Source organism: Monomorium pharaonis, chromosome 1 (genome assembly GCF_013373865.1).
Source record: "Monomorium pharaonis isolate MP-MQ-018 chromosome 1, ASM1337386v2, whole genome shotgun sequence".
NCBI lineage: Eukaryota > Metazoa > Arthropoda > Insecta > Hymenoptera > Formicidae > Monomorium > Monomorium pharaonis.
Window position 1 is genome coordinate 19,328,867 of NC_050467.1, and position 22,561 is coordinate 19,351,427.

General features: G+C 27.3%; 6 protein-coding genes and 1 long non-coding RNA gene across 10 annotated transcripts; 6 read left to right on the plus strand and 1 right to left on the minus strand.

Moving 5' to 3' along the window:
- The first annotated feature begins 39 nt into the window (after positions 1 to 39).
- On the plus strand, positions 40 to 3,819 carry LOC105830910 (odorant receptor 42b). The gene is made up of 3 exons (XM_028195018.2): positions 40 to 1,385; positions 2,612 to 2,983; positions 3,316 to 3,819. The coding sequence occupies exons 1-3, from the start codon at positions 1,052 to 1,054 to the stop codon at positions 3,654 to 3,656; spliced, it is 1,047 nt and encodes a 348-aa protein (XP_028050819.1). The 5' UTR covers positions 40 to 1,051; the 3' UTR covers positions 3,657 to 3,819.
- Positions 3,820 to 3,946: 127 nt separating this feature from the next.
- Positions 3,947 to 5,033, minus strand: LOC114255700. Its single transcript, XR_003626893.2, has 2 exons — positions 4,915 to 5,033; positions 3,947 to 4,378 (listed from the first exon to the last, which is right to left on the minus strand). It is a non-coding gene; the product is annotated as an uncharacterized LOC114255700 (long non-coding RNA).
- Positions 4,828 to 6,401, plus strand: LOC105830911 (odorant receptor 94a). The gene is made up of 3 exons (XM_028195019.2): positions 4,828 to 5,216; positions 5,327 to 5,711; positions 6,035 to 6,401. Exons 1-3 carry the CDS (start codon positions 4,986 to 4,988, stop codon positions 6,373 to 6,375), a joined length of 957 nt encoding a protein of 318 aa, XP_028050820.1. The 5' UTR covers positions 4,828 to 4,985; the 3' UTR covers positions 6,376 to 6,401.
- A 687-nt stretch (positions 6,402 to 7,088) lies between these two features.
- On the plus strand, positions 7,089 to 8,573 carry LOC105830896. Its single transcript, XM_012670580.3, has 3 exons — positions 7,089 to 7,315; positions 7,449 to 7,923; positions 8,281 to 8,573. The coding sequence occupies exons 1-3, from the start codon at positions 7,115 to 7,117 to the stop codon at positions 8,529 to 8,531; spliced, it is 927 nt and encodes a 308-aa protein (XP_012526034.2). The 5' UTR covers positions 7,089 to 7,114; the 3' UTR covers positions 8,532 to 8,573.
- Positions 8,574 to 10,211: 1,638 nt separating this feature from the next.
- On the plus strand, positions 10,212 to 13,973 carry LOC114254622 (odorant receptor 9a). Of its 3 annotated transcripts, XM_036286680.1 has the most exons (6): positions 10,212 to 10,444; positions 11,523 to 11,997; positions 12,415 to 12,645; positions 12,884 to 13,071; positions 13,199 to 13,229; positions 13,413 to 13,424. In XM_036286680.1, exons 1-5 carry the CDS (start codon positions 10,313 to 10,315, stop codon positions 13,208 to 13,210), a joined length of 1,038 nt encoding a protein of 345 aa, XP_036142573.1. In that variant the 5' UTR covers positions 10,212 to 10,312; the 3' UTR covers positions 13,211 to 13,229; positions 13,413 to 13,424. The 3 variants fall into 3 exon arrangements, with proteins under 3 accessions (XP_036142573.1, XP_036142565.1, XP_036142559.1); XM_036286672.1 differs by having other exon boundaries at positions 12,884 to 13,229; positions 13,413 to 13,973; XM_036286666.1 differs by having other exon boundaries at positions 12,884 to 13,973.
- A 12-nt stretch (positions 13,974 to 13,985) lies between these two features.
- LOC114254624 (odorant receptor 30a-like) lies at positions 13,986 to 18,022 on the plus strand. The gene is made up of 5 exons (XM_036286624.1): positions 13,986 to 14,416; positions 15,656 to 16,130; positions 16,542 to 16,772; positions 17,010 to 17,355; positions 17,545 to 18,022. Exons 1-4 carry the CDS (start codon positions 14,225 to 14,227, stop codon positions 17,348 to 17,350), a joined length of 1,239 nt encoding a protein of 412 aa, XP_036142517.1. The 5' UTR covers positions 13,986 to 14,224; the 3' UTR covers positions 17,351 to 17,355; positions 17,545 to 18,022.
- Positions 18,023 to 19,679: 1,657 nt separating this feature from the next.
- On the plus strand, positions 19,680 to 21,902 carry LOC105840747 (odorant receptor 9a). Of its 2 annotated transcripts, XM_036286699.1 has the most exons (4): positions 19,680 to 20,382; positions 20,801 to 21,031; positions 21,284 to 21,629; positions 21,817 to 21,902. In XM_036286699.1, the coding sequence occupies exons 1-3, from the start codon at positions 19,917 to 19,919 to the stop codon at positions 21,622 to 21,624; spliced, it is 1,038 nt and encodes a 345-aa protein (XP_036142592.1). In that variant the 5' UTR covers positions 19,680 to 19,916; the 3' UTR covers positions 21,625 to 21,629; positions 21,817 to 21,902. The 2 variants fall into 2 exon arrangements, with proteins under 2 accessions (XP_036142592.1, XP_036142589.1); XM_036286696.1 differs by lacking the exon at positions 21,817 to 21,902 and having other exon boundaries at positions 19,681 to 20,382; positions 21,284 to 21,675.
- Positions 21,903 to 22,561: the final 659 nt, after the last annotated feature.

Sequence of the window (22,561 nt, forward strand, 5' to 3'; positions counted from 1 at the left end):
CTCATTTTCATTATTTTGAATTGTTAAATCAATTTAAATAACATAATAATTACAATATTACTACACTTTGCTTATTATAATTTACGCATTACAATTTAACCGTATTATTATCTTCTATTCTTTATATCCAATCTCAAATATGGTCAATTATTGCGTAGCATTAATGCATTTACCTGTTAATGTTTAACACTCAAATAAAACCCAAAAAACTTACATCTTATTATTAGTCAAATTGCACCACAAATCACACTTGTCTTGAAATATATCAACATTATCAAGCAAATAAAGCAAATTTTAAGTAAATTTCTGTTAATTATATTGATTACAAAATTATATAATTTGTCACTTACATTTACATTTTGCACAATGCACATTCTCTTTGTTGTTACTTCTGGCCCAATGGTTTTTCCATTGCTCATGACAATGAAAAAAGTCGTCATACGCAGTGCATAGACATCGTAATATCTTTTTTCACGTTTATCTTACTACCATCCATCATGCATTGCATGAGCTAATAAAATATGAGCTTAATAGAGATAATATGTTTCATTCGTGGTTGATATCCTATAATGTCTCACGATAAAGTTCGTAATGCGATTCTGAATTTGCAATATCAAAAGTTGTACTCATAACGGACAGTTTCGAATGTTCAGTCATCCGTATAGTTTGTGCAACTACGATAATGTCGGATGATGTTTGGAACGATGGTATCGCTTATGAGTTCTCTACTCTTAGAACATTTATGCAAATACTCGGTATATGGCCGCTACAAAAGAAGACAGTATTCACGGTAATCCTTTGGAACATAATAACAATTCTACAGGTACGTTGATAGCGCGTTGAGGGAAACAATTTTGTAGGAACGCGAACAGAAAATAAGTATACTAGAATTACCTTCAATTTTAAGAATTTATGTACAAAAAAATCGTCAAATATTTTAGTAAACAGTTCGTATTTTTCAATTGTGATGTAAATTTTAAATCGTTATTATATATCGCACTTTCTAAGGCAACGGGATCATTATTAGTTGTCACCACTCATCCTCCTGTATATGGAATTGACTGAAACTAAAAATGACGCCGGTAGAAACATGGATGCCATAACGTATTGTGTATGCACGGTTTCTATAAATTTGAAATATTTGTTTATTATTGCTAACCGAGAAAAGTTGGCCAAAAACATTAATGATGCTATTGCCGATTGGTTGTCAGCAAAGAATAATGAGAAATCGTACAAGATTATGAAAAAATATGCATCTACATCCAGACTATGTACTTTTATTATGGTGTACTTGTGTTACATAGTTGGTTCTCTTTATATACTGACTGTTGTTGTTATAAACGTGAAAGAAATATTTTTTGAAGATCGAATGAACATAACAGACGGTAAAGTAATATCTCTATAATAACTATTAAATTAGTATTTAGTAGTAACCAACATTTAAATTATTCGTAAGAACGTTAAAATAATAATTATTAGAAATAATTTTAAGAAGGTACATAATATTTAAATTTTTTAGTAGCCTATTGTGAATACATATTTGTTTAAAAATATTTTTTTGCTATTATTGTATTAAATTTTATTTTTGAAATTGCGATGTACATTGAGAAAAAAATAAAATATTAGTAAGCAAATTTTATTTGTGATGTTTTATTTGGTTATTTTTTCATTATAAAGATTTGATTATGATAACGAAAATATACATCTATGAATTATATTTTATTTTTACATGTTTTTTTAAAATATATCTTGTGTTTATAAAATTTGTCTTATGTTTCTTATTAATTGGTTTATTTGCTAGGAATAAAATTTTATTTTGTCGTATTTTTACATAAAGATTTTTATTTTAGTAAAATAAATTTATAGAGAAAAGTTGCCAATATCGATATCAGCATTTTAAAGCATTTTTATTCTATCATGCATGATAGAATAAAAAACACAAAATTAGATAATGTATTTATTAAATTAATAATTTAATGTTATCTAATGTTTTATATTATTGAAGGCTTCTAAGGAACCGTTATATGCATTAACTTATAAAAATTTATACAAATAATGTATGTTGCACAAACACGTTACAGAAAAGAAAGAAAAAGTAGAATTATGATCTGCTATATCTGTTTTGGAATTTATTTTGTCAGACGCTTATTTCTGCTTACATTTCAAAAGTTTTATTTATTGCAAAATTTGAACTGTTATATCATTAAAAAACTTTTAGTTTGTATTTATGTTTTTAAAATTTTATTTCTATTTAATTGAAAGATGCATTTAAAAAAGTAGTATGTCGATATCGGTGACTTTCTTCTTTCTTTTAAATAAATTTGTAAATCTTTTTCTCAATGTAGAGATATGAAAAAATTATATTATGTAATCGTATAAATAATTATTGTCTTTACAGCTTTTCCTAACAAAGTAGACCTATAGATAAAATTGTTTTTTTTCTTGTTAAGATTTTAAGAAAATTTTAAATAAGGCATAAAAAATTTATTTTTGTATTTATTACATTGTTTTATTTCTTTTTGTTTTCTAATATCCAAATTAATTACGTTAACAATGTACTATTATTCTTGGATGTGCAATATTTTTACTTTAAGATTTTTATTGCCTATAGGTATCAATACAAGAAATAGGATGTTTATAATTCCATGTGGTGAATTAGGCAACAAAATGACCGAGTTACAGTACGCAATATTTACTATCGTGAATACTGTTCAATTACTCGTAATATGTACAACGCAATCAATTACGGACTGTTTTTTCATTAATGTTACTCTACACATCAGTGGTCAACTTAAAGTGCTTAAAACAAAATTTAAGAGTTTTACAAGCAAACCAGATACTCACATAAATTATCGAAAGCAATTTATTAACTTGGTTAACAGACATTGCAAATTAATGGAGCATAATCAGAATGTTGAAGATACATTCCATCTGTGTATATTGTTTCAATTTGTATCAGTAACGCTCCTACTCGCTCTATTAGGTATCGTATAATAAATTTTTTATATGAATATTATATTAAGTCTTATTTTAATTTAACCCTTTCAAACTTAATAATATTATAGCGACATCACAGTGTTAAAGTGCAGTGTGTAACTGGCAGTTTTTATTTTTATTCTACCCTGTTTTTTAAGATAAACAGAAAAAAATAAAAACTGAGACTTTCTTGAAAGGGTTAATGATATAATTTAGAAATTAGCATTTGTTCATTGAGTTATTTAAATGTATTATATCATATTGCGATAAAAAATTTAATTGTATTGCATTAAATCACGTTAATTTTCAAGTCTATTTTATATTATAAAAAACTTTCAGGATTACGCATACTACTTTTCTTTAAAAACGGCGATTATATCGAGTCAATAAAAACTATTTTATTCTTGAACTACATGTTCATAGAGTCACTGCTGTTCTGTTATGGCGGTGATTTTGTACAAAAAGGAAGTGAGGGTATATTCCGTGCAATGTACATGACTTCCTGGGTTACATTTCCTGTGACGTTGATGAAGGACTTAAAATTTGCGATAATGAGGTCGAGCTATCCGTTTCGTCTCACTGGTGGAAAATTTTTTTATGTTAATTGCCAGACGATGGTGTACATCCTGAAGACGGCAGCTTCATATATTTCGGTTTTACGAGTGGCACTAAAAGATTAATAAAAATTAACAATTCTAATTAGGACTTACAGAATAAAAGTTATTGGTGCTATACGAAATTTGTAAATAGAATTAATTAAAATATTATCAAACATAATTTTATATAACATTTAATTTATATATATTTTAATATAGTTATTTAATTAATAATAACAAAAGAATAAAAAACTTTCAATACATACTAGAAGTTTAGCAATGCTCCAAAACAATATAGAAATTCGTTGCTTCTACTGCAACTATTTGCATAGCTTTACTTTGTTTTACGTACTGTCGATGAATAACTTGAGATGTTTTTTTTTTTATTTTGTTCTCTGTATCGTTTCGAAGATAATATAATGGAAAAAAAAAACATTTTGCTCGCGGAAAAGAACCGTGAACCTACTATACTACAGGACATCATCGTTCAATTCGTAATTGAGGGTGAGCATGTGCTGACACAACAGCATTGTATATTGAAAATTGTGCGCATTATCGGACATTCCGTAGACGCGCGGTAGATGCAAATTTGTCGTGTCACTTATCTTACTACCCTAAAGGTTGGTTGCCTCCCCAATGCGGAAGGACTAGACGGTAGCAATTGTCTTCGGGGCAAAAGTAAGGCATCGACCCGAGGAATATCCAGTCACACACGATTACAATTTTTCTTTTTGAGGTCGAACTCTAAACTAATGCGTCGCTGAACATGAAAACGAATTGGAACCGTGGTATAGATTATGGCTTTTCTACAATAAAATCGATGATGTGGATACTTGGTTTATGGCCTTTACAGCGGAATAATGTAGTTTACACTATTCAATGGTTCATAATATTCACAGCAGGGGTAAAATAACGTAACATAACGTAAGATAACATGCAATGTAGAAATTAATTGTTTGCACCGGTAAGAGCAAAAAATATCCAATTTTTTTAAATAAAATTAACAAAGTAAAAAGCTGCATTGTATTCACTTACATCTTTAGTCAAAATTATAAGAACTTTAATTTTAAATTAAATATTAATCTGTTATTTATTAGAATAAATTATATAACATTGTATATACATATAAAGAAATATATTAAAAATATGTAAAATATAATTAAAATATTATAAAATAAAAAACCATTAGTAAAGTTAAAATTTTATATATATATATATATATATATATATATATATATATATATAGTTTCTCGATATTAAACGTTTTTTACATAGTGTAATCTCACGTGAGATTACAATTTTATATTTGCTACCGTGCAGTCTCTGACACTGATCAACGTACTGGTAGAACCTTTCAAGAGTTGTGATGCCATCAGAGACGGTTTGGAAATTCTTCGTATAATAGAAAGTGCTATGCATGGGTGGTTGAATATCGTTTTCCCGCGAATTTACATAAGAAAGCTTGCCATTAATATCAACTATGCAATCGACGACTGGTCATCTCCATCTATGAAAAAAGAATCGCACGTAGTGATGACAACGTATGCACGTGTAGGACGTTTGATCGCTCTGATTCAACTGATTGCTGGAATAATATCAGGCATCGTGTGGTACGGATCCGTCTTCCTCAGCAATAAGCAAGAGGTAATATCAAGTCTTCATAAAATTTATTGTTAAATAAAATTCAAATGTTTTTCTTAACAAAAAGAATTGTATATTATTTTATAAAAATTAATGTACCTTGTGTTAAACAGGCTGCAAATATTGATAATGGCACGGTGACTACATGGAATTTTGTTCTTCCATCAACGTGTCTGTACAAAGGAGTTTCATATTCCACATACAAAATACTGTTTTTGATGCAAGTAGTACAAGGGTTTCTGATATTAATATCAGAATGTGCTTGCGATAGTTTCTTCTTCAGTATCACCATGCATTTATGCGGTCAGTTAGAGCTTCTGAGGATTCAGTTTCTGGAGATTAGTAAAAGATATAAAGAAAAATGTCATGGAAATATTCTAAGACCATTGGTCAAAAGACATTGCCAGCTGATAGCATTGTCTAAAAATATTGAAGATGCTTTTAATATCAACATTTTAATACGCCTTTTAATAATTAGCATAGTTATTGCAGCTTCAGGTATGTATATCTAACTCAATCTTTTTGACAATTTGATATTAGTTTAACTCATTTTGGAACAATTTACAAAACCACAAAATTACATTTTAAAACTTACATAAAAATAATAAAAATAACAAGAAAATTTTCAATATATATTTATAAAAAGACAAAGTATTAATATAAATTATTATTAAAAATTAAATAATTAATAAATTGCAATAACGTACGGTTAAAGTAAAATTTATAAAAACTATTTTAATATGTGAATTACATCCAACATAAAGGTCTAAGCAAACGTTATACATATATCAATCCATAATTTGAAGAATTACGATTTTCAGGAGTAGGAGTTATCTTGGCCCTCAAGCAACAAAATTACAAAGAAATGATGAAAATGTTAATCCCCATTCAATTTTATATAATACAAACCCTTTTGTATACGTATGCCGGTGATATTTTGCAGACTCGAAGCGAATCTATTGTTTACGCCATATACAGCTCCACGTGGCATAAAATGTCACCTATCATGACGAAGGATTTAAAATTCATCATGATGAAAATGCAGACTCCTCTTCGAATAAGTGCCGGAAAATTTTTCTATCTAACACGAAACACTATGACGGATATCTTGAAAACTACCTTAACATATATGTCGTTCTTACAGGTGTCATTAAATACATAAAAGATTTTCTCAATAATTCCTATGTTAAAAAAAGCGACTTACATATGTAGACAAGCAAAATAAAATTAGTTATATTTTAGTATTATACTCTTTAGTATCATAATTTTTTTTACCAATACGCATACTTATTACATATAATTTGTGTAAATTCGTTATATGTATATACACATATATCTCTTTTTTTTAGCAGTCTATAAGTTGTTTATTTCTTGAAGCATTTATTAAGATTTTTTATAAATAAAACAAGAAACTATTTGTTGTAAATATAATGTACAAAATTTTTTTTCTTAAATTAGAAACAATATTATACGGAAAATTTATTAAACTTAAGAATCCTTTTTTTATGCGAATTGCTAAATGATAAGTTTTTAAGTATTAGACACTTTCAACAAGATATGAATCTAAACGTATCAAAATTTATTAATTACCTGACAATGATTAAAAAATTAATACATTAAATTAAAAATTATATTGTACTAGATATCCGTTTTTATAAAAAAAAATGTAGCATAGAAAAATTATTATAGTATTGCCAATGCGACAGTTGCATCCAAAGACAATATATCGAAACAAAAATAAAACTTCCTCCCTTCTTTTTTTCTCTTCACCCTTTCGTACTACCATTAAAAGAATTTTACATCAATTTTCTCAAATAACTGCACTTCGGAAAATAACAGACGGATAAGTATTAAAATTGCGCAACTTCAATAAGATATGAAGACAAACGCGAATTTTGTCGATGATCGACCCGCATTACGGACAAAGGGTAGCATTTGTCAGTACAGTGCACCTCTACTTGACTGCCATAATGTTATGGAATGAGGATACATCGTACTCTATGACCCTCGTCAAACACTTAACTGTACCCATTGGTGGTTGGCCCTTGCAAGAATATAATAAGTTTACTTTGTTGCGTCATATTTTATGTAGTTTTGGATTGGTACGTTTCCATACAATTTTCATGTCGCGGAAAATGCCATGAAACAAAATAATACCAGCCATTGACACGATAAAAACAAGGAGCGAATAAAGCAACCTCGTGATAAATAGTTCTATTCTTATTTTCTGTGTAGAGCGTGGTAGTCATTGTACAGTATCTTGAACTCTATTACAACTGCACCAGCGCGAATGCGAATCTTGATGCTCTCACGCTTTTTGTATGCGGTATTCTCGCTTTAACAAAAATAATATGGTTTCGTATATACGCTGATAATCTGATTTGCAATTACTCTTCTGCTATGAATGATTATCTTGCGATGGACACCGAGGAGAAGCGCATCATTATGCGAAAGCACGCTTTCTGGGGAAGGATAATCTGCATTATCGCCTTGTTGATCGCCTATGTCGATTCGGTGATCTTTATCATGGGACACGCACAAATAAGCAGTGAGGAAGCTAAAGTTAATATATCTATCCTGGGTCATCAAGCGGGATATGCCATTCCATCAACATGTACCTTAGCGCACTTCCACATTTCGACGAGCTCGTATTTGGTGATTTTCGCGCTGGAATATATTTATTTAGTAATTATGTGCCTTAGTAATCATGGTAAGCCATTATTGTTTGCATAATTATTTTTACGAAATATGAATTTGTCTCTATAAATATTTAAATTATTTTAGACAGTTGGAAATATTTACTAGCAAATATCTGTCAAAATGAGTTTTTCAATTCATGTAATTATGTTATATTTTAAATGTAAATTTGTTTAATTGTCAGATGCATATAAAGCAAACTTCTTTTTTAATAAAATATTTAATTTGCAAGAAATAAATTTCAATTTTCACTAAAATTTATGAAATCTTGATACATATTTCTTCTAGTATTTCTTAAATATACATTTATAACCAGGATAATTATACATTTTATAATTTCGTAATATATTTTTAATCATAACGTTTATAGGTAGTGACTCTGTATTCCTTCATATCGTATTACACGTGTGTGGGCAATTGAAAATTCTAAAGGCGAATTTTATAAACTTTGACGTTAAAGGTCCACAGGTACACGAGCGTTTTAATGCGTTAATTATGAGACATGATCATTTGATACAAATGACCAGAAAACTTGCTGAAATAATTAGCTTTGTTTTGACGGTGCAACTCTTTATCAGTAGTATGCTTATAATTATAGTAGGTAAATATGTATTAATGTGACATGCATTAAGTGAGATATGAAATATTATAAAACATTACATTAATCGGCAATGTCTTTTCAGGTTTCCAATTTATTATTGCCTTAACAACCAGCGACTATGGTATGATGTCGAAAAGTTTCTTGGTACTTAGTGCCTTTCTGGTGCAGTTAACGTTATATAGTGTCGTCGGAGATTATTTAAAAACGCAGATGGAAGAAGTCGCTCAGTCTGTTTATCAGAGTGTTTGGTATGATCTTCCTGCAAAAGTGACAAAAAATATAGTATTTATTATGATGTGGAATCAACTTCCTATAAAATTGCAAGCTGGAAATTTTATCGTAATAGATTTGGGTACTTACATGAGCATTTTAAAAACTTCTTTGTCATATTTATCCGTCTTACGCGTGATAGTAGAAGCCTAAAATATAAAATAAATAATTTTGTTAATTATAATTACAATAAATTTATTTATTTAATTATATTTAAAATATCTATAATAACGTAAAATGTATTCAAACGTAAAATGTATTTAAATAATTTTAATGGCACTGACAAAATTATTTGTATTATCTAAGAAACTAACACACCAAGCTTTACATTAATCAAATGTTTTTGATAAAAATATTTAAATAAAAATTGTAGTACAATCAAATAGACATTGGAAAATAGAATATTATTTTCACCAATTCGATCTTTAACCCATTATTTTAAAAGTTATTTAAAATAATATTATTGTGTTTTGAAAAAAGACGATAATTTTACAAATATAAAATTGCGTATCTCCAATAAAGTATAAACATATAATTTGATATAAAAAGTATCTCCTGCTGATGATCGACGTACTATGAACAAAAATACTATTGCGTTATACTAATGTGTAGTTCTATTTAATTGTAAGAATGACGTGGAATGATAATGTTACTACACTATAAATTCTGAAATTCCTAACTTTGTTATTAGGCACCTGGCAAAATTATGATACATTTTCTTTGATTTGTTTTATTATATGCATTTTTAATATAATATGTCTTTCATTTTATTTGATCATAATAAAATTTTTCTTTTGTTTGTACTTTCGATATAAAGATTGGCAAGTAAGAAGTTTAATATACCTTGGACACAGTAAAAATAAAAAACAAGAATAAAATTTTATAATAAATAGTTTTAATAAATTAAAAATGTAACATAATTAGAGTTGCTAAAAATAATTTTATTTTATTAAAACTATTTATTATAATAAACATAAGAATAAAGTAAATACTTAGAAAATTAGTTTAGATAATTTTACTGGTACAACTTTGCCAACATTATGTTTACATATAAAGATAAATATGTATAAGCACTTTTTATATACATATATATATATATACACATATAAAGTATTTAAACAATTTAAACAATTTTGATGGCACTAACAACATTACTCATATTCTTTAAGAAATTAATGCACTTGATTTTTAATTAATTATATCTTTAACAAAATGATAATATTTGAGTAAACGTGTTGCAGCATGATCAATAACAGATGGTGAACTGCAAGAAAAATGAAATACTCTCTCTCTCAATTCGATTTTTGCCCCACTCTACTTCCATGTATATAAAAAAACTGTTTCTTTCCGTATGTAAAATAACTGTATTTTAGAAAATAACAAACTAATTTAGAATATGTTAAAATTGCACCACTCTAATATAACATGAGCCAAAGCGAATGTCACAGACGATCGGTTTGTCTATGGATAAACGCTCGTATTATTGACATTATCGTGCAACGTGCAGTTTTGCTGTAACTTGACTGTAACAATGCCATGGAACGATGATATAGTATACGCTATGAACCCTCTGAAATTCTTAACTCTGCCATTAGGTACCTGGCCGTTGCAAAAATATAATACATTTTCTTTAATTCGTTCCATCATATGCGGCTCCAGTTCGGTACGTTCCTAATTTTTATTGCAATACTTTATATTTCAATACTTCGCAATACAAATTTTTTTTCACTTTTGACATATAAAGGTCGATAGTTCAAATAAGATAATTAGTGCATCGGGGATAGTTACAGTAACGACAATAAAAATAGGAATAAAGCTCTTTAATCCTTTGAGGACAGTTTTTTATTAGGAATAAAAATTTTAAACAACAGTTTTAATATTATAGTCACTTATTTACAATTCTGGTCTAAAAAATTTAAATTTTTATATCTACCATGGCGGATTCAATACGGCAAATCTTCAAAGTGATTTATCTAAAATTTACTTTATACTAGTTTGTGAGATTGCTAAGTTTGAGTATAACTTTAACATAGTAAAATTCAAAGTAGCAAATTTGTTTACACCAGGATATGTTTGACTTGTTTCATACATACTCTTCAGTTAATAGCACAAATAATATCAAAAAGATTATTTCACTTGAAATATTTATTTGACGCATTGCACAAACTGCTTCCAAATTTATTATTCACAAACTGAAGAACAAATTAGAAACTATAAGATATTTTATTATTTATTTTGTATAAGTATGTTTGTAAGCACTTTGTAAATATTGTTTAAATATCTTTATCAACATTTTGTACATATATTTCGTTTCAATACGCTACATTTTACGTAAATTAAGTGTAAGTTTATTAATAAATTTAAAAAAAAGGCGAAATTGAAAGATTGAACCTGACAAGATATGATATTTAAGAATCTTTTCCGTCATATTGGATTTGTTATTTTAGATTGCGTAATTTAAAAGATAAAACTGAACTTAAAACCTTAAGAGCATATGTGTAATACATTTTATATAAGTGACTATATTTTTTAAAATTTTGATCAGTCATATTTGGTTCCGTCAATGAATCTTTTCACAATTTGGGTTCAAATTTAAATAGTACACCTTTCTAGAAAACTTTCTCTACATCAATTTTCATCAAAATCAAACTAATAATTTTTAAAATAAAAAGCTTGGTTTAAATTTTAACCAGTTTGTCCTCAACAGATTAATAAATAGTATATCCTTCCTATCTGTGCAGGCTGTGTTAATGATCACAATGTTCCTGGAAGTGAATTTCAATAATGATAATGCATACGTAAAACTCGATGAACTTATGCTTATGTGCTGCGCCCTTCTCTCTGTATTAAAAATATTGTTCTTTCGCTTATATGCTGACAAATTGATTCGCAATTTTACTTCGGCTGTCACCGATTATCTCGCGATTGATACTGAGGAGAAACGCACAATTATGCGACGGCACGCATTTATGGGAAGGATAATTTCTTACAGTACCATAATTTTGGGTTATTTGGCTTCAACACTTTTTATACTAATGCCCATGATAACAGGTGATAAAAACGCTGAAGTTAATGTATCTATCAAGAATCAAGCAGCGGATTTACCCTTACCTTTAACCTGGACGTTAGGAAACTATTATATATCTACGGCTTTATATTTTATGATTATTTTGGTGCAATATTATTTATTATTACTCAATAGCAACGGCAATGTTGGTAATAAACTATTTGTTAATACAGATTTGCGTAGTAGTCTAATTTTTGTAATTAAAAATATTGATTAAGTTTAATTTTTTTATTTTCATATCTATAATAACTCTCTTATTAAAAATCAAATTATTTGTTAATAAAATGCTGTATATAAGTTTTCAGATTTTTAAGTTTTAACTTTTAAAAATTTTATGAAATTTTAGCATACAAACAATGCAAATTAGTCTTTAATAAAATTAAGCATTTACTTTTATTGATATTAAATATTTAATTTTTATTTATTTTCTAATACACTTTCTTACACATTTATTTTACATCTATAATATTTGTTTCTTTATTGCTTTTGCAGCAAATTTTAATATTTTTTTATTATTACTAAATGTAAATAATTTTTTTATGTAAAATTCAAATTTATTTATAAAGGTAGTGATTCACTTTTCCTTGCTATTACTCTCCATATTTGTGGGCAAATGGAACTTCTAAAAATCGACTTTGCCAATTATGGCAAGAAAAGTAAAAACATGAATAAAGATTTTTCGCTTTTGATATCAAGACACCGTTATCTAATGGAACATGCGGAACTTCTAACAGAAGTTATAAGTATCGTTTTGCTCGTGCAAATGTTCTGCAGTTGTTTTGTTATTTGCTTTGTCGGTAAATATCTTTTAAATTCAATATATATTTTTCCGATTATATAATAAAATCTTCTTGTTAATTTCATGAGTGACTATTACTATCGTGGAGTTAGCAAATATATACAAAATTATTATTGTAATTTATTTTTAAAAGGTAAAAAGTAAAAAAGTAAATAGTGCGTATGAAATGTATATCTGTATTATTTAATGACATAAATAGTTAACATTTGCGTATTGTATATTTGTGTATTTTTCAGGTTTAAATCTTGTTTTGGCATTGAAAGCACATGACACAATAATGTTCACAAAATGCATATCAGCAATGATGACTTTCCTCGTACAATTGTTTTTCTACAGTTTCGTTGGCGATTATTTAAAGTGTCAAATGAAAGATATTGCTGACTCAATGTATAGCTGCAATTGGTACTGCTTTCCATTTAAATTTGTAAGAAATTTTTTATTTGTCATCATGCGTTCGCAACAACCTGTTCAACTGCTAGCTGGCAGATATTTTGTGGTAAACATTGAAACTTATATGACCATATTAAAAAGTTCCCTTTCGTATTTGTCAGTTCTGCGAGTGATGATAGACGCATAGAACAGGTAATTATTAGAAAAAATATATGAAAAAGTAACATTATACACACACAATAAAAGCAGTAAGTCATTTTGTAAAAAAATTACTGTTAAACACCATAATTTCTTGTGCTGCATAATCAAATTTTAAGTAAATATAAATGCTTTTTTATTCTTTTAATAAGCGTATTATACTTTATTCTAATACAGGGAGTACTAACCGATAATAAGTGTAATACTAATAGCACTCGAAGGCATTATCAGTAATATGCGTAAAAAAGCATGCGTTGTAGAAAAAAATTTAAAAACTAAATGATACAGTAAAATAACAATTGTAATCTATTAAAATATATTTTTTACACTTGCGCTCTCTTCTGCATTTGTTTTACTACAAATATCATGAATAAACATGAACAATTGGAACATAATATTTATCCGTTTTTCGGATAATAAATTGTGATAAGCTTGTAAATGACAAACAAATTAAGCGATTTTATAAAAAATATAAATTATGTTTTGAAAACAATAGAAATATTTCTTTTGCTTATTTTGCTTTTCCATTTAAACATTTTAATAAATTAAATTTGTGATTAGAACTAACGTTGTTGCAAAAATTTTTGTAGTAGAGAAAGCTAGAGGATATGATTACATGTATAAAAAATAAATATATTGTGAACAATTTTATATACAAAATGTATTTAAAGATTTTTGATTGTATTGAAAACACTGTACGTGTTTTTTAAGAAGTTTATGCACTCGATTTTAAATTAATCATACCTTTGACAAAAAGATATCGGAGTAAACATATGTAACGCGATCAACGACAGACGGCGCACTGCAAGAAAAATACTCCCTCCCTCGATCTTCGCCCCAGTCTATTTCCGTATAAAACAGACCATTTCTTTCCGTTTGTAAAATAACTGTGTTTTAGAAAATAACAAGCTAATTTAGTAAATGTTAAAATTGCGCGACTCTAATAAAACATGAGCCAAAGCGAATGTCGTCGATGATCGATTTGTGCTATGGATAAACTCATATTATTGACATTGTCGTGCAACGTGCAGCTCTACTTAACTGAAACAATGCCGCCGAATGATGATATAGCATACGCTATGAACTTCTTGAAATTTGTAACTCTGCCATTAGGTACCTGGCCGTTGCAAAAATATGATACATTTTCTTTAATTCGTTCCATCATATGCAGCTCCAGTTCGGTACGTTCCTAATTTTTATTTCAATGTTTTATATCTCAATACTTCGTCATAAAATTTCTCTTTTACTTTTGACATATAAAGGTCGATAGTTCAAATAAGATAATTAGTGCATCGGCGATAGTTACAGTAACGACAATAAAAATAGGAATAAAGCTCTTTAATCTTTTGAGGACAGATTTCTATTAAAAATAAAAATTTTTAACTACAATTTTAAAATTATAGTCACTTATTTACGATTGTGGCCTCAAAATTTTAAATTTTTATTTCTATCATGGCGGATTCAATATGGCAAATTTAATCTTTAAAGTGGTGCAATTTATCTAAAATTTACTTTATACTATTTTGTGAAATTGCTAAGTTTGAATATAACTTTAACATAGTAAAATTCAAAGCGGCAAATTTGTTTACATCGGGATATGTTTGACTTGTTGCATACTCTTAAGCTAATAGCACGAATAATATCAAAATGATTATTTTACTTGAAATGATTATTTGGCGCATTGCACAAACTGCTTCCAAATTTATTATTCACAAACTGAAGAACAAATTAAAAACTATAAGATATTTTATCATTTATTTTGTATAAGTTGTAAGAGCTATGTAAATATTGTTTAAATACCTTTATCAACATTATGTACATATATTTCGTTTTGATATGCTTATTGATAAATTTAAAAAAAGGCAAAATTGAAAGATTGAACCTGACGAGATATGATATTTAAGAATCTTTTCCGTCATATTAAATTTGTTATTTTGGATTGCGTAGTTTTAAAGATAAAACTGAACTTAAAACCTTAAGAGCATATGTGTAATAGCGAAGAAAAGTGTATTGTTACATTTATAAATAAATTTAAATCTTACATAAAAAAATTATTTACATTTATTAATAATAATAAAAATATTAAAATTTGCTGCAAAAACAATATAAAGACAGGATATTGTAGATATGACTATATTTTTTTAAATTTTATATAAGTGACTATATTTTTTATAAGTGACTGTAATTTTTTAAATTTTGATCAGTAATATTTGGTTCTGCCAATGCACTTTTTCACAATTTGGTTTTAAATTTAAATTTAAAAGTACATCACGAAAACTCTCTCTACATCAATTTTCATTAGAATCAAACTAATAATTTTTAAAATAAAAAACTTCGTTCAAATATTAAACAGTTTGTCACACTTTTACTAGTTTGTCCTTAACAGATTAATAAATAGTATATCCTTCCTATCTGTGCAGGCTGTGTTAATGATCACGATGTTCCTGGAATTGAATTTCAATAATGGTAATGCGTACATGAAACTCGATGAACTTATAATTGTATGCTGCGCCCTTCTCTCTGTATTAAAAATATTGTTCTTTCGCTTATATGCTGACAAATTGATTCACAATTTTACTTCGGCTGTCATCGATTATCTCGCGATTGATACTGAGGAGAAACGCACAATTATGCGACGGCACGCATTTTTGGGAAGAATAATTGCTTACAGTACTGTAGTTTCGGGCTATTTAGCTACAACACTTTTTATACTAATGCCTATGATAATAGGTGATAAGAACGCTGAAGTTAACGTATCTATCAAGAATCAAGCAGTGGATTTACCCGTACCCTTAACATGGACCTTAGGAAACTATTATATATCTACGACTTCATATTTCACGATTATTTTAGTGCAATATTATTTATTATTACTCAATTGCAACGGCAATGTTGGTAATAAACTATTTGTTAATACAGTAGAGATTTGCGTAGTAGTCCAATTTTTGTAATTAAAAATATTAAGTTTAATTTTTTATTTTTATATCTATAATAACTCTCTCAAAAATAAAATTATTTGTTAATAAATTCTGTATATAAGTATTCAAATTTTTAAGTTTTAACTTCTAAAAATTTTATGAAATTTTAGCATACAAACGATGCAAATTAGTGTTTATTAAAATAAAGCATTTACTTTTATTAATAATAAACATTTAACTTTTATTTATTTTCTATTACACTTTCTTACACATTTATTTTACATCTACAATATTCTGTCTTTTTATTGTTTTTGCAGCAAATTTTAATATTTTTTTTATTAATAAATGTTAGTAATTTTTTTATATAAAATGAAATTTACTTATAAAGGCAGTGATTCACTTTTCCTCGCTATTACTCTTCATATTTGTGGGCAAATGGAACTTCTAAAAACCGACTTTGCCAATTATGGCACAAAAAGTAAAAACATAAATAAAGATTTTTCGCTTTTGATATCAAGACACTGTTATCTAATGGAACATGCAAAACTTCTAACAGAAGTTATAAGTGCCGTTTTACTCGTGCAAATGCTCTGCAGTTGTTTTGTTATTTGCTTTGTCGGTAAATATCTTTTGAATACAATATATATTTTTTGATTATACATATAATAAAATCTTCTTGTTAACTTTATGAGTGGCTATTATTATCATGAAGTTAGCAAATATATAGAAAATTATTATTGTATTTTATTTTTAAAACGTAAAAAGTAAAAAATAGTGCATATAAAATGTATATCTGTATTATTTAATGACATAAATAGTTAACATTTGCGATATTGTATATTTGTGTATTTTTCAGGTTTAAATCTTGTTTTGGCATTGAAAGCACATGACACAGTAATGTTCACGAGATGCATATCAGCAATGATGTCTTTTCTCCTACAATTGTTTTCGTACAGTTTCGTTGGCGATTATTTAATGTGTCAAATGAAAGATATTGCAGACTCAATGTATAGCTGCAATTGGTATTGCTTTCCATTTAAATTTATGAGAAATTTTTTATTTGTCATCATGCGTTCGCAACAACCTATTCAACTGCTAGCTGGCAGATATTTTGTGGTAAACATTGAAACTTATATGACCATATTAAAAAGTTCCCTTTCGTATTTGTCAGTTTTACGAGTGATGATGGACGCATAGAACAGGTAATTATTAAAAGAAATATTTGAAAAAGTAACATTATACGCACACAGTAAGCAGTAAGTCATTTTGTAAAACAATTACTGTAAAGCTCCATAATTTCTTGTGCTGTATAATTAAATTTTAAGTAAATGTAAATGTTTTTTTATTGTTTTATTGTTTTAATAAGCGTATTATACTTTATTCTAATACAGGGAGGACTAACCGACGATACGTGTGATACTAACAGCAATCAAAGACATTACCAGTAATATGCGTAAAGAAGCGTGCGTTGTAAAAAAAATTTAAAAACTAAATATAATATAGTAAAATAGCAATTGTAATCTATTAAAATATATTTTTTACACTTGCGCTTTCTTCTGCATTAGTTTTACTACGAATGTCATAGATAAACGTGAACAATAGAAACATAATACTTATCAGTTTTTCAATAATAGATTGTGATAAACTTGTAAATGACAACCCAAGTAGCAAATTGACGTCAAATATGGTCTTAAAGACGTTTTAATGACGTTTGAAACGTCAAGAAGACGTCATTAAAAGGATATTTGACGTCACCTTGCTACTTGAAAAACAAATTAATGTATTATTAAAAATATAAATTATGTTTTGAAAACAATAAATAGTTTTTCTTTTGCTTATTTTGATTTTCCATTTAAACATTTTAATAAATTAAATTTATGACTAGAAATAACGTTGTTAAAATAATTTTTGTAGTAGAGAAAACCAGAAAATGATTATATGTATAAGAGACAAATATATAAACAATTTTATGTACAAAATGTATTTGAAAATTTTTGATTGTGTTGGAAACACTACACGTGTTTTTTAAGAAGTTAATGTACTCGATTTTAAATTAATCATACCTTTAACAAAAAGATGTCGGAGTAAACACACGTAGCACGATCAACGACAGACGGTGTACTGCAAGGAAAGTACTCCCTCCTTCGATCTTTGCCCCACTCTACTTCCATATAAAACAGACCGTTTCCTTCTGTTTGTAAAATAACTGTGTTTTAGAAAATATCAAGCTAATTTAGTAAATGTTACAATTGCGTGACTCTAATAAAATATGAGCCAAAGCGAATGTCGTCGATGATCGATTTGTGCTATGGATAAACGCTCATATTATTGACATTGTCGTGCAATGTACAGCTCTACTTAACTGAAACAATGCCGCCGAATGATGATATAGCATACGCTATGAACTTCTTGAAATTTTTAACTCTGCCATTAGGTACCTGGCCGTTGCAAAAATATGATACATTTTCTTTAATTCGTTCCATCATATGCGGCTCCAGTTCGGTACGTTCCTAATTTTTATTTCAATATTTTATATTTTAATATTTCGCAATAAAATTTTTCTTTTGCTTTTGACATATAGAGGTCGATAGTTCAAATAAGATATTTAGTACATCGTATAGATAGAGTAACAACAATATAAAAAAATGAATAAAACTTTATAATCTTTTGAGGACAGATTTCTATTGGGAATAAAAATGTAAAACTACAATTTTAATATTATAGTCACTTATTTACGATTCTGGCTTCAAAATTTCAAAATTATATATCTGCTATGACGGATTCAATATGGCAAATTTAATCTTAAAAGTGGTGCAATTTATCTAAAATTTACTTTATACTCGTTTGTGAGATTGCTAATTTCGAGTATAACTTTAACATAATAAAATTCAAAATGGTAAATTTGTTTACACTAAGATATGTTTGACTTGTTTCATACAAACTCTTAAGCTAAATAGCACGAATAATATCAAAAAGATTATTTTATTTGAAATGTTTGTTTGGTGCATTGCACGACCGCTTCCAAATTTATTATTCACAAACTAAATAACAAATTAGAAACTATAAAGTTACTTTATCATTTATTTTGTATAATTACGTTTATAAGCACTTTGTAAATATTGTTTAAATACCTTTGTCAACATTTTGTACATATGTTTCATTTTGATAAGCAACATTTTATGTAAATTAAGTGTAAGTTTATTGATAAACTTAAAAAAAAGGCAAAATTGAAAAATTGAACCTGACAAGATATGATGTTTAAAAATCTTTTCCGTCATATTGGATTTGTTATTTTGAATTGCGTAATTTCAAAGATAAAATTGAACTTAAAACCTTAAGAGCATATGTGTAATAGCGAAAAAAAGTGAATTATTATCTTTATAAATAAGTTTAAATCTTACTTTAAAAAATTATTTAATTTATTAATAATTAAAAAAAAATATTAAAATTTGCTGCAAAAACAATAAAAAAACAGAATATAGTAGATGTGACTATATTTTTTTTAATTTTATATAAGTGATTATATTTTTTATAAGTGACTATATTTTTTAAAATTTTGATCAGTTATATTTGGTTCTGCCAGTGCACCTCTTTATAATTTGGTTTTAAATTTAAATAGTACACCACGGAAACTCTCCCTACATTAATTTTCATTAAAATCAAACAAATAATTTTTTAAATAAAAAGCTTGGTTTAAATTTTAACCAGGTTGTCAAACAGATTAATAAACAGTATATCTTTCCTATCTGTGCAGGCTGTGTTAATGATCACGATGTTCCTGGAAGTGAATTTCAATAATGGTAATGCATACGTAAAACTCGATGAACTTATGCTTGTATGCTGCGCCATTCTCTCTGTATTAAAAATATTGTTCTTTCGCTTATATGCTGAAAAATTGATTCGTAATTTTACTTCGGCTGTCACCGATTATCTCGCCATTGATACTGAGGAAAAACGCACAATTATGCGACAGCACGCATTTTTGGGAAGGATAATTTCTTACACTACCATAGTTTTAAGTTATTTGACTTCAACACTTTTCGTACTAATGCCTATGATAATAGGTGATAACAACGCTGAAGTTAATGTATCTATCAAGAATCAAGCAGCGGATTTACCCTTACCTTTAACCTGGACCTTAGGAAACTATCATATATCTACGACTTTATATTTCACGATTCTTTTAGTGCAATATTATTTATTATTACTCAATTGCAACGGCAATGTTGGTAATAAACTATTTAATAATACAGTAGAGATTTGCGTAGTAGTCTAATTTTTGTAATTAAAAATATTAAGTTTAATTTTTTATTTTTATCTCCATGATACCTCTCTTATTAAAAATAAAATTATTTGTTAATAAATTTCTGTATATAAGTTTTCTGATTTTTAAGTTTTAACTTTTAAAAATTTTATGAAATTTTAGCATACAAAAGGTACAAATTAGTGTTTAATAAAATAAAGCACTTTTTTACTTTTATTGATGTGAAATATTTAACTCTTATTTGTTTTATAATACACTTTCTTATTTATCTTACACCTACAATATTCTATCTTTTTATTGTTTTTGCAGCAAATTTTAATATTTTTTTATTATTAATAAATATATATTATTTTTTTATGTAAGGTTTATATTTATTTATAAAGGTAATGATTCACTTTTCCTTGCTATTACTCTCCACATTTGTGGGCAAATGGAACTTCTAAAAACCGACTTTGCCAATTATGGCAAAAAAAGTAAAAACATAAGTAAAGATTTTACGCTTTTGATATCAAGACACCGTTATCTAATGGAACATGCGGAACTTCTGACAGAAGTTATAAGTATCGTTTTACTCGTGCAAATTCTCAGCAGTTGTTTTGTTATTTGTTTTGTCGGTAAATATCTTTTGAATTCAATATATATTTTTCCAATTATACATATAATAAAATCTTCTTGTTAACTCTATGAGTGGCTATTATTATCATGAAGTTAGCAAATATTTAGAAAATTTTTATATTTTATTATTATATTTTATTTTTAAAACGTAAAAAGTAAAAAAATAATTAGTGCGTATAAAATGTATATCTGTATTATTTAATGACATAAATAATTAACATTTGCATATTGTATATTTGTGTATTTTTCAGGTTTAAACCTTGTTTTGGCATTGAAGGCACATGACACAATAATGTTCGCGAAATGCATATCAGCAATGATGGCTTTTCTCCTACAATTGTTTTCCTATAGTTTTGTTGGCGATTATTTAAAGTGTCAAATGAAAGATATTGCGGACTCAATGTATAGCTGCAATTGGTATTGCTTTCCATTTAAATTTATGAGAAATTTTTTATTTGTCATAATGCGTTCGCAACAACCTGTTCAACTGTTAGCTGGCAGATATTTTGTGGTAAACATTGAAACTTATATGACCATATTAAAAAGTTCCCTTTCGTATTTGTCAGTTCTGCGAGTGATGATAGACGCATAGAACAGGTAATTATTAAAAGAAATATTTGAAAAAGTAACATTATACGCACACAATAAGCAGTAAGTCATTTTGTAAAAGAATTACTGTAAAACTCCATAATTTCTTGTGCTGTATAATTAAATTTTAAATAAATATAAATTTTTTTATTGTTTTATTGTTTTAATAAGCGTATTATATTTTATTCTAAAACAGGGAGGACTAACCGACGATACGTGTGATACTAATAGCAATCAAAGACATTACCAGTAATATGCGTAAAGAAGCGTGCGTTGTAGAAAAAAATTTAAAAACTAAATATAATACAGTAAAATAGCAATTGTAATCTATTAAAATATATTTTTTACACTTGCGCGTTCTTCTGCATTCGTTTTACTAAGAATATCATGGATAAACATGAACAATTGAAACATAATACTTATCAGTTTTTCGTATAATAGATTGTGATAAACTTGTAAATGACAAACAAGTTAAGCGATTTTATTAAAAATATAAATTATGTTTTGAAAACAATAGAAATATTTCTTTTGCTTATTTTGCTTTTCCATTTAAACATTTTAATAAATTAAATTTGTGATTAGAACTAACGTTGTTGAAAAAAATTTTGTAGTAGAGAAAGCCAGAGAATATGATTATATGTATAAGAGATAAATATGTTGTAAACAATTTTATGTACAAAATGTATTTGAAAATTTTTGATTGTGTTGGAAACACTACACGTGTTTTTTAAGAAGTTAATGCACTCGATTTTAAATTAATCATACCTTTGACAAAAAGATATCGGAGTAAACATATGTAGCACGCTCAACGACAGACGGTGCACTGCAAGGAAAGTACTCCCTCCCTCGATCTTTGCCCCACTCTACTTCCATATAAAACAGACCGTTTTTTTCCGTTTGTAAAATAACTATGTTTTAGAAAATAACAAGCTAATTTTGTA